Below are 15,480 nucleotides of genomic sequence, written 5' to 3'. Positions count from 1 at the left end.
TACCAGATGAGCAAGGGCAGTTTACTCTGGGAAAAGAACCATGGAGTAAGCATTTGCTGCTGGACCCGCATCTCCATGTGACTCACCCTTGTCACCGTGTCTTGCCCTGGCCACTAGTTCTGGCAGCACAGTGAGTGGCTGGACGTTGTGATCGATGACCGCCTGCCCACCTTCAGGGACCGTCTGGTCTTCCTCCACTCTGCTGACCACAATGAGTTCTGGAGTGCACTTCTGGAGAAAGCCTATGCCAAGTGAGTGGGGCTCCCCCCTCCTCTTGCTCCTAGAAGCCTGGACTCCTCACAGGATGTTTGCTGGAAAGAAGTGGGATGCACTCAGTAGAGAAGAATGGTTGCTGCCTGTCAGGGACTTGGACCACTGGGCCATTCTCCTGAGATGACCTAGACATTTCCAGCTTCAAACATGGTGGCCATGTTTCCTGTCTCCTGGAGACACTGATATGACCTTGGCAATGCTGGCAGGAGAGATGCTAGGAGGAAGGGGGCCCCTGGCGGTGCCCACATGGCACAATGGTCCTTCAGGTCTTAACCAGGATTTGCCACAGCTTAGGTGCGTGGCTTTAAGCCATGTGAATAGAAAGACATCAGCTGCCCCCGTGTGCTCATTTTCTTCCTTTTAAAAAATGTTATGAAACATTCATGACATAAAATCCACCATTGTAACATTTTGAGGGCATAGCTCAATGGCATTATCTGTCATGTGACCCCAATAGACACCGACATCCCATCCCTCTCCTTCCTGCCCCGTCTTGGCACCATCCACTTCCTGTCTCTGTGGTTGAACCAGTCCAGGAACTTCACATAACAAGAGTTAGTGCATTTCTTTTTTCTTTTAAGATTTTTTTTACTTATTTTATTTTTGTGGGCATGCTGCAGCTGTCTTCAGACACACCAGGAGAGGGCATCGGATCCCCATTACAAATAGTTGTGAGCCACCATGTGGTTGCTGGGAATTGAACTCAAGACCTCGGGAAGAGCAGTCAGCACTCAACCACTGAGCCATCTCTCCAGCCACAGCACATTCATTTCTAATCCCTAGTCAAATGGTCCCTATTCCCTCAGACCTCCAGTTCCAGCCTGCTAGTAATACTAGGGTCCAATGGCATCACAAATGTATAAAATGAAACTTGATTGAGTTGGGAAGACAGCGGGTGCCTTGGTCACCTTAGAAACACGTGAACTCTGGTGGATAAGGGCACATCTCATAGGGTTCATGCAGGGCATCCTGATGATCCACACAGTGATCCACACAGTGATCCACACAGTGATCCACACAGTGATCCACACAGTGATCCACGCAGTGATCCACGCAGTGATCCACGCAGTGATCCACGCAGTGATCCACACAGTGATCCACGCAGTGATCCACGCAGTGATCCACGCAGTGTCCACACAGCGATCCACGCAGTGATCCACACAGTGATCCACACAGTGATCCACACAGCGATCCACACAGTGATCCACACAGTGACTAAGCAATCGCTGTGATGGACAGCAGGCAGGGAAGCCAGCTGCTGACTGTTGGAGAACAATGTTACCCATCAGGTAATAGACTGGCTCAGACTACGATCCCCTCGAGGTGTCAGCCTCGGCTGCTCATCTTGCTAGTGCCAGGGCTGCCTCACTGCCTCTCCTCAGTGAGTGTAGCTGCTGCTCTGTGAACTGAACATATCCTGCACCCCATCCTGTCCCTCCACTCCCTCAACCAATCTACACTTCCATCTTTGCAGACTTAACGGGAGTTACGAGGCACTGAAGGGGGGCAGTGCCATTGAAGCCATGGAAGACTTCACTGGGGGTGTGGCTGAGAACTTCCCAATCCGAGAGGCACCAGAGGACTTCTATGAGATTCTGGAGAAGGCCTTGAAGCGTGGCTCTTTGCTGGGCTGCTCCATAGATGTAAGTGGCTGGCCGGCCCACGTAAACACCAACGGGCAGAAACAGCAACCCAGAAGGGACGTGAGGGACAGGGAGGTGGTCGCCTTTAATTAAAACGAAAGTTGTTAGAACACTCACCTAGCACACAGGCAGTCCTAGGGTCTAGCCCCAGCACTGTATAATCCAGGCTAGTAAAAATATACCTGTTACTCCTGGCACTCAGGAGATAGCGGCAGGAGAGCCTTAAGCTCAGCATCATCTTCCATTGCGTGACAGGGCAGGCTGGATACATGAGACTGTCTCAGACAAACAAGTTCTTATTCGTGCTTGTTGGATTGCAATAGGCAAATACACCTGCTGACAAGTGGAACACCCCATGGCATATAGAGGTAGAGCCGTCTGTCTCTCCCATCATGCCCTGGGCTGCTTCCCCAGTACCACACCAACCAGGGCCCTGGCTACCCTCAACGCCAGTGCTGCTGGGCAGGATTCACCCCACTGGACACACTCTGTAGACCAGGCTGGCCTCTAACTCAGAAATCTGCCTGCCTCTGCCTCCCAAGTGCTAGGATTAAAGGTGTGTGTCACCACCGCCCAGCTTCCTCTGTTTTTGAAATCTATTCGTTTCCCCTTTCTTCTTGCATTAACTACACAGATCTAGTTTTTGGGAATGAATTGTTCACTTCTCCTGCATGTTCATGTTCATGACCAAATCACATGTCACCAGGATAGGCCACTCCCCTGTGCGACTGTGGGTGTCATTCACTAAACATCCTGGGGTGGTTGGTTTCTGTTTGGGGGGTCAGAAAGGTAGACTCACTGCAGTTGTGGGGGTCCACTCCGGAAAGAGATTAGCTTTGCTGTGAGTCATTGATGAACCTATTAGAGAGTCCTGCATACCCAACTTGTAAGGCCTACACACATGGCTGCCCTTGAGGAACTGAGGACTGGGGGCGTGCTGAGGTAGGCATGGGACTGAAGCTGGGCCCGACACAGGGGCAGGCTGACACAGATGATGGACCTGACTCTGATCTTCCTCTGTTCTAGACCCTGAATGCCTCGGAATCTGAAGCCCGCACACCTTTTGGTCTCATTAAGGGCCATGCCTACACCGTGACTGGGCTCAACCAGGTAGGGGCGGGGCCTACTGCAGCGGACAGAGGTGGGGGAACAGGACAACCTAGTCTTTAGATACACTGTGCAGCAGAAGACATCCTACCTAACACTGTGGACTGTGACAAGGAGCCAGAGAGGAGGCCCATGCATGTAGCAAACTCACCTTAGGGGGATTTCAGATTTTGTGTTTATAAATTAATTGTTTCTCAATTCTGTAGCAGTTATATACCACCAGGGTTTTACAGAGAAACACAGCCATTACAAGACAAAATTATATATATATAGCCAGATCCTCCAGCTATCGCCAGCCCAGCAACTTCTCATCACCCTGGTCTACTTGCTTCTGCAATATGTCCATGTGAGGTGCTTGCTCATTTCTGCATGTGAGATTTCATACAAGAGTTGGCTTGTATGATGACAGAGCTGTGAACTTCTAACCTCTGAGACTTGATTTGTTTTGTTTTGTTTTGGAGATAGAATCTCATGTACCCTAGGCTGGCCTCAAACTTGTTATATAGTCAAGGCTGGCTTTGAACTTATTACATAGTCTAGGCTGGCCTTGACTGTATAATATAGTCAAGGCTGGCCTTGAACTTGTTACATAGTCTAGGCTGGCCTTGACTGTATAATATAGTCAAGGCTGGCCTTGAACTTGTTATATAGTCTAGACTGGCCTTGAACTTTGATCCCCTGATATCCCAAGTGATAAAAGAGTGAAACAGCGGATGTGTGCCAACACACCTGGCTTATGCAGTTCTGGGGATCAAACTCGGGGCTTCTTGCATACTAAGCAAGCAGCCGATTGACTGAGCCACACCTTCAGCCCATCTGACATATTCTCTCATGTCACAGTTCAACTCTCAGCATGTGACAGTGGACTGAGAGCTAAAATTTCTGGCTAGTTGACACCTTGTAACCTCTGAAACCTTTGTCAGGGCCTCCCTTCCCTACCCAGTCCTCAGGTGCCACGGACAGACCCAGTCGGGTCTCCTCCCATGGGAGAAGCAGGGTCCCGGTACTCAGGTAGGTAAGGAGTCGGCTGAGTGACAGACAGACACAACATACCAAAAAGTGGTTTGAATCTGCTGCAATTTTACTTCTGTAAACATCTCAGATATATACACATGATTTTAGGAACTATTTTTTTGATTTCATGCCATGTTACATCAGGTGATGATCAGATGGAGAGTTGCATATTACAACTTAACTTGAAACTAAAAAGCACAGAGCAGGAAATATTTTGGGGGAACCTTTTGGTACCCAGACAGTGGTTAATCAACCCAGACTTGAGGTCACCTATTCTTAGAATTCTACCAAGCTATAGTCTGAGCAAATTTGCTATAGCCAGTAAATTTTATTAATATTTTATGGCCAGTCAGGCCAATTTGGAATTGTTATACTGAGCCTTTGTGGGATTTCCCTATTTACTAAAGAAGCCCACCAACACCCTCTAAATAATGCTTCCTACAATATATTATAATTATTTGATTTCCAGACTACTCTCCTTAATAGACACCATCCTGGTCTTTCCCTACCAGCTGTTGAACTTTTATCCTTTCACTATCCACTATATCTGGATTTCACTATCCACTATATCCACAAACAACTCTTCCTATTATAACTAATTTATCACATCTACAAATATCTCTCTTTCCTTCTACTTAACTCTAGATAAAGCTTGGAAAAATGGGGGATCTTGTGTTGAACAGATCATAAATCTTCTTTGACCCAAGTCTGGTATTACCTGGTGCTGGTCATCAGGTTCATTGGCATCAGTCTTTGTAGGCCCTGGAGTGATCACGCTATCAGGAATGTTTTCTGGAACATCCCTTGGGCCCTTGATCTATCAAGATCTTTCCAGGTTGCATGCATTATGTTAACTACTATCATAAAAATCAAGAAAGACAAGGCACAGAACCCAAATCCACAGAATTTGATCAATTCACTGGAACAGCTTGCAGAAGCAGGATGCCAGGGACCTCCAGGAGGCTAAGTTCCGAGGAACACACCTCAGGTCTGAAAGCACAACTTTCGCCATGTCACATAGACTCCACCAGAGTTGGTGTGGCACTCAGGAATGCCTGACTTGTCTTCTACTGGCTCAGGCTTACCCACACCAACATCAATCTTCTCTTGACCAGTGCTGGCAAAGGTTTATATCGTATATAATGAGCCCTGTCTCAGAAAAGCAAGAAGTGGGCATGAAGGAGGACATGGGTGTGCATGGCACAACTTCACGGCGGTTTCCTCAAGAGCTTGGATAACGACAGCTGTACATAGAGATGGGCCTCCGGGTCTCATGGATGGCTAAAGGCCTCATGCTCCTCATACCATGTTTATTTGATGCTTTTTCCTTTGAGGTAAACGTCCATGGCCAAAGAATCAAGCTAATCAGAGTCCGTAACCCTTGGGGCCAGGTGGAGTGGAATGGGCCGTGGAGCGACAGGTCAGTGGCTCTGTGCTGTTCCTGCTCTGTGGTCAGCTGCCAGGTGTGCATAGTCAGGCTGACCTGTGAGGGACTGTCCTGTCCCAGAACTCCCTGTGCTACTTCTGTGTCCTACTTGTCCCTTTCAGTCCCTATTTAGACATCTATGCCAAACTCGATCCTGGATAAACAATTCTCAGGATGGCTCTTTCCCTGTCATGTGATCACATTGCTGATAATGTGTTATTGCCACTGGAGTAACAAGAAGGAATATGACTCCAGTTATAATCAACTGTGTGTGCAAGTGTGTGGGGGGCATGTGTGCATGTGCATGTGTGGGTATGGGTGTGTGCATATGTGTATGCATGCATGTGTGTGCCCCTGTGCGCATGCATGTGTGTGTGCCCCTGTGTGCAGATGTATTTATATGTGTTGGTATGTGTGTATGTACATATGCATACACGTATGTGTATGTGTGTGTGTATATATATATATAAGAGTGTGTCTTAGTCAGGGTTTCTATTCCTGCACAAACATTATGACCAAGAAGCAAGTTGGGGAGGAAAGGGTTTATTCAACTTACACTTCTGCATTGCTGTTCATCACAAAAGGAAGTCAGGACTGGAACTCAAGCAGGTCAGGAAGCAGGAGCTGATGCAGAGGCCATGGAGGGATGTTCCTTACTGGCTTGCTTCCCCTGGCTTGCTCAGCTTGCTCTCTTATAGAACCCAGGACTACCAGCCCAGGGATGGCACCACCCACCTTGATCGATTCCTAATTGAGAAAATGCCCGACAACTGGATCTCATGGAGGAACTTCCCAGATTGAAGCTCCTTTCTCTGTAATAACTCCAGCCTATGTCAAGTTCACACACAAAACCAGCCAGCACAGGGTGTGAATGTGTATTTTGAGGTTGGGAATCCCCGAAACACTGCCTAACAGGTCACTCTTCCATTCTCTGTTGGCCATTGATCACTGGCTAAAGCCCACAGTCCAGCAGAGAAAGAGTTAGACCAGGAAGTTGGCCTTTCACTAGGCTATGGGAATATGGAAAGGCCAGATTCCCAGGCTGTGTCCACCTGTCCCTTGGACAGTGATCCAGGCGACTGGAAATTGAGAGGCTGTGGCCTCTCCACAGGCCTGCAACATTCTTGTCCTGCTGGCTTGCACTGCTCTGCTCAGATCTCAAGGGGAATGGTTGGGAAGGACTCTGACCAGGGCAGTAAGGGCAGGGCAAGGTTGGCTTCCCTCTGCCAGTGGAAATGGGAGGAACTAAGGGAGAGAAAACCTGAAGTAAAAAGACTGACATCGAGGCCAGAACTGGTGTCCAGTGCTACCCATCAAAGACATGACTTAGCCGCTCCATCCAATCACCAGGTGTGACCTACCTAGAATGAAATGGCTCACTGAGCCAACCGAGCCCTCAATTCCCTCTTCTGTCCTGCTGGTCCTCCCTGGATTCCATGAGCACTGCCCGGGTGAGCCCAAAGCAGACCTGCCACACCCTCACAACACCACAACGCCACAACACAAGTGAGATGATTTAAATGACGGCAACCCCCTTAGCCTGAAATTTCACCATCCATAGTTCCTGTTGAATATGGTCAACTGAGGCCTGAAAATATAGCATCATGTGGAAATTTCTAGAAATAAATATTAACTGTCGCATCATTCTTTGTGGTGTGGTGAATTCTACACTGTATATACCACTGCATTATGGACTATTGCAGTGTGTGTATGTTCAAGTAACCTTATTACACTAAATGACAACCCCAAGTGTAGGAAGAGTGACACTGGCAGAGAAACCAGGTCAGAGAAACCAGGAAATGCACCCCTTGGGTGAAACAAAAGTGTCCAGCTTACTTAGGAAAGAAAAACATTGTATGTTGGATTTTCTAAGATCTGCAGGATGATTAGAGCAACAGATGATAGATGTAGATTGATAAATGATAGGTACATACATATGTGCATACATAGATACATTCACAGCTACATACATATGTACACATAGATAGATACATATATAAATAGATACATACATAGATATATACATAGATACATAGATAAACACATAGATATGTACACAGATACATACATAGATACATAAATATAGACATATATAGATACATACACAGATTCATAGATAGATAAATACATATACACACACATACATACATAGATAAATGGTAGATAATAAAGGGATCAATATATGTCAAATGAATCCATGGATGGGTGATGGATGAATGGGTGATGGCTAAATTGATAGACAGTGGATGGATAACAGATGGGTAAATACACAGATGATGGAAAGATGGATGCATAGATGATGGATAATAAAAGGATGGGTGGATACATTCATGTATAGATGCCTAGACAATGGATACGTTGAGGATGATGAATTGAAATGAGTGTTTAGATGATGAATGAATGGTGAGCTTGTGAATGCATAGCTAGATAATGGATGGATTGATAGATGGAAAATGATAGGCTGATGAATGGGGTAGATAGGCAACAGGTGGATAAGTGGATGAATCAAGGGATGAACAGAATGGGTGAACAGATAGATGATAATTGAAGGATGGGTGTGTAGATGAGGGATGGGTAGATGGATGCTGGATTAATGGATGGGTAGATGGATGCTGGATTAATGGATGGGTAGATGGATGCTGGATTAATGGACAGGTACTTGATGGATGCGTGAGTAGATGGATGGGTGGGTGGATGAATGGATATATATATATGTATATATATATATATATAATAAAATGATATAGATGGATGATATGGATGATAGGTAATAGTTGGAGAGTAAATAGATAGATAATAGATATCACATTCTTATAACTTTTGTCACACTGTTGTTAAATGTCCCACTTTAATAGGCATCACTGCTAAACTCTCTCTGTGTATCTATAAACCAAAGCTCACTATCTGTGAATATGTAAGAAAATGTGAATAGGATTTGCCCTCATGGATTTAGCATCCTCTAGGGCTCCTAGAACCTACCTGGAAGACTGCTGGGTCAGAAGGCAGAGAGGAGATCACAACACACAGCACTGAGACTGGAATGCCAAGATTGAGTCCGCAAGGGTGTCAGCATTTCTCCTTGATAACTCTTCCTGAGAGTTCTAAGCCTACCTGAACCTTCAGGTTGGGACCTGAGTTCGGACTCACCTGTGGCAGACCCTTTCTGAGCTTCTGGCCACATAAACAGGGCACTCAGTGTCTCAAACGGCTACCACAAACATTAGAAGCACTACTTAAGTGTCAATTTAAAACTCATAAGGACCTTGGCCTGCTCCAGGCCACAGGCAGGCTGTGAGTTAGGGACATACATGAACCGTGACATCCAGCTGAGCTACTGTGTTCAGTTCCTTGTAACTGTCCCATAATGGCCTATGAAGGGTCTGCTTACCAAGAGCACTTGGAAGTACACTTCCTAGCCACCGTCTTGCTGGAGCCAATGGTGAGTTGGCCTCGTGTCCTTGGGCCTGGGAACCTTGCCAAAGAGGGTATGAGCCCCACACTATGTGTATCTAGTTGGGCTGGTTCTGGGGAGGTGGAGTCCCCAGGCTGAACTGTGGCTCTGTTCTCTCAGCTCTCCTGAGTGGCGCTCTGTGAACCCGGAGGAGCAGAAGCGCCTGGGTCACACCGCCCTTGACGACGGGGAGTTCTGGTAGTGTTATCCTTTCCGTTTTTGTTTGAAATTGGGGTGCATGGGGCAACACCCACCATCCCTTTCCCCCTTTCCTTCCTCATCCCCCTCCCTCCTCCTTCTTTCTCTTTCTCCCTGTCTCCCTCCTCCTGGGAGGGAACCCTGGGTCTCCTCCTCCCCAAGAAGGGGTTTACATGATCGATTAGTGCCATCACCATGACACTGCAGCACACCCATCCTCCCCTCTGTCCCAGGATGGCATTCGAGGACTTCAAGACCCATTTTGACAAAGTGGAGATCTGCAACCTCACGCCCGATGCCCTGGAGGACCACGCCCTCCACAGGTGGGAGGTGACGACCCACCAAGGAAGCTGGGTCCACGGCTCCACCGCGGGTGGCTGCCGCAACTTCCTGGGTAGGTGGCCCCTCTCCTTCTCTCTCCTGTTCCCATGTCCAGTCTGACTGGGGACATGGAAGGGGCAGTGTGTGTGGAGTTGGACCTCAGAGTCGGGATAAGCAAGGAGTCAACAGCTGAGTCCCAGGCAGGAAGCCAGTGGGAGACGCTCAGGAACGGCTCTGTCGTGAGGTTCAGGTGGCATACATAAGGCGAATGACAAATCACGCCAGATGAGTGGGAAAGAGGGTCTGCTGTCCAGCAGCACCTCAGAGAGGTGAGGCAGGCACCAGAGACTTTGAAGGCTGCTCTGGTGTTGAGCGAAAAGCTGGAGGGAGTGCGAGGCAGGAGCTTGGAGGCTTGTTGAGGATGAAGGAAGTAGAGAGGACTGATGGGAAAAGGGAGGGGAAGGACCAGCTTTTCGGGATTAGAAGCGATCCAAGGTGCCAGGGACAGTGTGTGCGTCCTGAGAAGTTCGGATCTGGTAACTTTTCTTTGTGTTGGTGTTAGGTAGATGTGCTCATACATTTTATTTTGATTTTGCCTTTTCCCCCCCTGTGTTCATACAAGTGTAGCCACAAAAGAAAACCTCGGCCACTGTTCCTCAATGTCTCCGACCTTGGTTTTGAGACAGGGTCTCTCACTGGCCTGGAGCCTGCCAAGGAGGCTAGTCTGGCCAGTGAGCTGCCTGACTCCACATTCCCCAGCACTAAATGCATGATGCGACACCTCATGTCTCCCTGCAGTGTGTGTGTGTGTGTGTGTGTGTGTGTGTGTGTACGCACGCACGCGGGCACATTCGACCATGCACCAGTGGAGGTGTGTGTGCATGGGCACATTCGACCATGCACCAGTGGAGGTTGGGGCAGCTGCTGGAGTTGGCTTTCTGCTTCTACCTTATAGGTCCCAGGTCATCAGTCTTGACAGAAAATGCCTTTCTCTCCTGAGCCATCCTGCTGAGCTGTTTGTTTGTTTGTTTGTTGTTCTGCTGTGGACTTTGGAGGCAGATTCTGAGGGATCAAACTCAGGTGCCAGCACAGCAAGCGCCTTGCCATCTGAGCTCTGATTTAGTCTTTTTTAAGGAAGTGATAGTAATCCGCCCCCTCTCAAATGGCAGACACCTTCTGGACCAACCCGCAGATAAAGCTGTCCCTGACGGAGACAGACGAGGGCCAGGAGGGCTGCACTTTCCTAGCAGCCTTGATGCAGAAAGACCGCAGGAAGCTCAAGAGGTTTGGCGCCAACATGCTGACCATTGGCTATGCCATTTACCAGGTGGGAGACCTGCTGTCTCGGCATCCTTGTATTGGCTTTGAGTTCCCTGTGGCTTCTGGGCCCTGTGTCTCGATCAACAGTCAATTGTCCAGCTGAGCATGAAGAGTTGTGTCTCCTGATGACCCTGCTTTCCCTTGCAGTGCCCGGACAAGGACGGACACCTGAGCAAGGACTTTTTCAGGTACCATGCCTCCCTGGCCCGAAGCAAGACATTCATCAACTTGAGAGAAGTGTCAGGCCGCTTCCAGCTGCCCCCGGGGGACTATATCCTCATCCCCAGCACCTTTGAGCCGCACCAGGAGGCTGACTTCTGCCTGAGAATCTTCTCTGAGAAGAGAGCTGTTACTCGGTGAGGTGTGGGGTGCAGAGCCCCTTTTCTTCAGTGTGCACTGTGCCCCAGTAAGGCCACTGGGGAGTCTAGCAGACTAGAACCCCACCCTGTCCTCCCATCACCTGCTCGGGAAGTGATATGGGAGAGAGACTTGCATCCCCGAGCTCCTGGAGTCGTGCTCGCTGGACCTCTCGGGGGGAAGGCCTTCATTTCTCAGACATTACTCTTAAGAAGCTTTTAGAGTCAGGGGCTCATATAGGGATGCTGGCCATGTTTACTCACGCAATGATGCGGTGACGATTAGAAGTTTCCTGAGTCACACCATCATTCAGCTCCCTGATGAGTGTGAACTATTTTACACTGCCACCTCACGCTGTGGAGTGTTAAATAAGATCTTTTAAAATGACCTAAACTTTTAAAATGTTGCTAACATTTTCCACTGCTGTCAATGACCTTGGATATGGCACAGGAGAAATGGTTCACAATATAAGGACTCACTTTTTAATCTAGGAGAAAAAAAAAAACAGTCAGAGTAGGGGATCTCAACCTGTGGGTCATGACTCCTGCAGGGCTTGAATGTTTCTTTTGCAGGGGTCACATAAGATCTTCAAAAAATGTAGATCATAACAGTAGCAAAATTATAGTTACAAAGTTATAGGGGTTGGGGGTCACCGCAACATGAGGAACTGCATTAAGAGGTTGCAGCATTTGGAAGGTTGAGAACCACTGAGCTGGAGAATTCCAGATTCTGCCCAAGAAGAGACCCTGCCCCGATCTGCCAAGAGGCCGCCCACTCTTCCTTTACCTTCCATGCAGTGAGGCAGAACGGGACTGGTGGTGGGTAATGAGGGGACCCCTGTTGTGAAGCGTACTTGGGGTCTCAGTGTAGGCACCACTGACAGAAGCAATGAAGTCTTCACATTTCTTCTGCCTTCTCCTGGATGCTGACACAAGTCGAGCACGATTGACTCAGATTCCATTCTCACAGAACACCTAGATAATTCCAGGATGACCACATCCTGTGAGTGGTCAGTACAAAACAGAGTCAGGTGACACCACTGTTGTTCTCAACAAAATCTTAAATGTTTGATTTTGCCAATAAAGACTTGGGAGGCCGATGCTGGCTCAGACAGGCAGAGAAAGCATCCAGCTGACCTTCCTCCTTAGCTGATGTCCCACAAGGAAAAGCAAGGCTCTCCCCCATGCTGTCTCAAAAACCCTTCAAACCGAATGTCCCCCCTTCTACCTCCTGTGCTTCTCTCCGTTCGTCCTCCTGACTTCCTCTTACTCTCGTGCTTTCTTTTTCTATGTCTCTCCCTGTCAACTGGTTACTTGCTTCACCTCTTGCCCTATGGTTAACTTTATTTAATCCTGTTTACAAAAATCAGAAAGCTCTTGCATTAAAGGTGTACACTAGGGCTGAGCCATCCCACAACTAAAACCAGATTTTTCCTGATAAATAACACAGTCTTGGGGTTCGCAGTGTAGTCAAATATCTTGCAACAATCAACCCTGGGCCTCTTGCTCTCTGTGCCATAGAGGACTGAAGCTGAGCCCTGACGGTCCTGCTATGAAGCAGGGCCCAAGTCAGCACTGTGTTCACTTCAGAGGGGACGTACCAAGCTGTGTCGGTCCGTGTGGCTCTCAGCAGGCCCCTAACCACCAGCATTTCTAGAGGGATAATGTCATGTGTGTTCAGGGAAGGATGAGGAAGAGGATGGTGTCTTGGTTACTTTCCCTGTTGCTGTGATACAATGCCCTGGCTAGAGAAATTTGAAGTTTTATTTTTAGCGAATAACTCTGGCATATGCCATGTTGGTGGGAGAATCAAGGCAGCAGAAGCTTGAAGGGTCTGATCACAGTGCGTGTGTAGCCAAGAAGCAGAGAGAGAGAGAAAGACACAACGGGATGAATGAATGACACTGAACAGGTTCTGACAGGCAAGAAAGACCCTTTCTGTAGCTCTAGTCCAGCGAGGTGCACATCTACAACTGAGACTGTGTGTTTTCTGCCATCGCAGGGACCTGGACGAGAACATAGACATTGACCTTCCTGAGGTGAGTCCTCTGCTGTCATTATAAAGGATGCGGTTCAGCTGAAGGTTCCTAGAACTCTTCTTCAAACCAATTCAAAATTGAATTCAGGGTTAGAGAGTAGTGTCTCATACCTTTAATCCCAACACTTGGGAGGCAGAGGCAGATGGATCTCTATAAATTCAAGGCTAGCCTGGTCTACAGAGTAAGTGCCAAGACAGCTAGAGTTATAGAGAGAAACCATCCATGCTCGAAAAAAACAAAAAGGGGAAGATTAAATTCAGGAGATGACTGCTTGTAGCTGGGTAAGCACACTGGCCGATTCTGGGTTTTTGTTTTGTTTTGTTTGTTGTTGTGTTTTGGATTTGGTTTTTTTGAGACAGGGTTTCTCTGTATAGCCCCGGATGTCCTGGAACTCACTCTGTAGACCAGGCTGGCCTCAAACTCAGAAATCTGCCTGCCTCTGCCTCCCTAGAGTGCTGGGATTACAGGCGTGCGCCACCACGCCTGGCACACTGGCTGATTCTAACCTGGACCCCATAGCTGCTGTTTCTCAGCCCACACAAGCCACGGGCGGTGGCCAGGTGGGTGCTTGGAATAAAGTTCTGTTGGGTGTCATCTTTCTTTTCCCTCCCCCCAAGAGACCCTTGCTAATTGTGAAAGCAGTGAAATATCTTCAAATGTACTTTATTTAAGAAGATAACCAAGGTGGAACACATTTGTAATTCCAGTATGTTGGAGGTAGGGGTGTGAGGATCAGCTAGGCCAGTCTTGGCTACTGGGTGAACTTAAGACCTACTTGGATGCCGGTCACTAGTGGCTCAGGCCTTTAATCCCTGCACTTGGGAGGCAGAGGCAGGCAAATTTCTGAGTTCGAGGCCAGCCTGGTCTACAGAGAGAGTTCCAGGACAGCCAGGGCTACACAGAGGAAACCCTGTCTTGAAAAACAAACAAACAAACAAAAAACAAAAAAAGGAAGGAAGGAAAAAGGAGGGGGTGGAGGGAAAGAGGAAGAAGAAAAATAAATGAGGCAGATTGATTTGGGGATCACAGGACTCATTGCAGGGTGGGGGCTGTGAGATCTTTAGGATGTGCTTAAAGTCCATCTATATAGATAAAGATATGTTATGAAGTTGGAAGTGGGGCAGCAGAAACCTGCTTGGGAAGCGCCTGTTGCTCTGTGCTGCCCCCTAGGGCCGCAGTTTATAAATGGCCAAAGTCTAAAGACTAAAGCCTAAAGTCTAAAGCAGAACTGTTGTGTTGTACCCAGAGCCCTCTGCCTGCTGTGGGTGCTGGAGGCAGACTCTTGGAGGCAATTCTCTATCAAGAGAGATAATGGATCAGGGAGTGAGGCTGGAGCGTGCCAGTCCTGTGCCGAGGTGCCTATCAGGCCCCGGTACCCCTAGCCTGCTCCTCCAGGTCATGTGAGACAGTTCCCACTCTGGCCAACTGACATGTGGTCACTCAAGCTGAACTTCACGTCCCCAAGATGAAACCAAGTTGTTCATCTAGCTCTGAGAAATCAGGAGATGCCGAATGGGCCTGGCAGGCCAGCTCTGTCCGCGTAACTGGGAAGGCCCCTCCCGAGCGTGTTCTCTGCGGGGCGTTTCCCCTTCTTTTCTTCTGTTGTGTGGGAATTGAACCAGGCAGGGCCTCCCATGAGCTAGGGAAGGCCTCTGCTGACTTATCCTTCAGGGACAGCGTGGTGTCCAGTGTGGGCTCTTCTTTTCTGTTATTTATGTGAGAAAGCATGTGTCAGATTTCTCTCTGTGAACCCTTCTCTGCCCTTTTACACAACCTCGTTTGTCTCTTTCAGCTTCCAAAGTCGACTCCACAGGAGGAGGAAACGGAAGAGGAGCAGCAGTTCCGGGCCCTGTTCCGTCGAATTGCTGGTGAGGTAGGATGCAGCGGCCTCGGTCTCCTCCGACCTCCACCCCTGCCCTGGCTGAGGGCCTGCTCAGGCTTCCCAGCAGAGGACAGTGATCGTGAAAAACAGCGCCTCCCCAATCCCTGGTGGGCTTGTTGTAAAGCTAGCTCTGGTCCCTGCTTGCTGCACCAGCTTGCGGACAAGTGTCAATTCACCTCTGTTTTGAGCGGGACTAAGGTTAGGGGTGGGACTAAGATTAGGGGTGGGACTAAAGTTAGGGGTGGGACTAAGGTTAGGGGTGGGACTAAGGTTAGGGGTGGGACTAAGGTTAGGGGTGGGACTAAGGTTAGGGGTGGGACTAAGGTTAGGGGTGGGACTAAGGTTAGGGGTGGGACTAAGGTTAGAGTTAGCGTTACTCTGATGAGCTCGGAACTGACCCAAAGATTCTTATTGTAGATCAGAAAGCCTTAAACGGGGCAGTGACTGCCG

General features: G+C 48.5%; 1 protein-coding gene across 3 annotated transcripts in view; it reads left to right on the top strand.

Moving 5' to 3' along the window:
* Nucleotides 1–15,480, top strand: part of Capn9 (calpain 9) — a 41,355-nt gene that overhangs the window by 14,010 nt on the left and 11,865 nt on the right. For 2 of the 3 annotated variants that reach the window (XM_052166490.1, XM_052166488.1), the window contains 10 exons: nt 118–251; nt 1,748–1,916; nt 2,943–3,026; nt 5,372–5,457; nt 9,035–9,112; nt 9,346–9,506; nt 10,603–10,760; nt 10,901–11,109; nt 13,112–13,148; nt 14,941–15,021. In XM_052166490.1, coding sequence (XP_052022450.1) covers nt 118–251; nt 1,748–1,916; nt 2,943–3,026; nt 5,372–5,457; nt 9,035–9,112; nt 9,346–9,506; nt 10,603–10,760; nt 10,901–11,109; nt 13,112–13,148; nt 14,941–15,021 — 1,197 coding nt within the window. The remainder of the gene's footprint in view (nt 1–117; nt 252–1,747; nt 1,917–2,942; nt 3,027–5,371; nt 5,458–9,034; nt 9,113–9,345; nt 9,507–10,602; nt 10,761–10,900; nt 11,110–13,111; nt 13,149–14,940; nt 15,022–15,480) is intronic. The other variant, XM_052166489.1, reaches the window with a different exon arrangement.

This window comes from Apodemus sylvaticus, chromosome 21, assembly GCF_947179515.1.
Source record: "Apodemus sylvaticus chromosome 21, mApoSyl1.1, whole genome shotgun sequence".
Lineage (NCBI taxonomy): Eukaryota > Metazoa > Chordata > Mammalia > Rodentia > Muridae > Apodemus > Apodemus sylvaticus.
The sequence above is the reverse complement of the archived record's forward strand: the minus strand, read 5'-3'. Positions and strand labels throughout refer to the sequence as shown.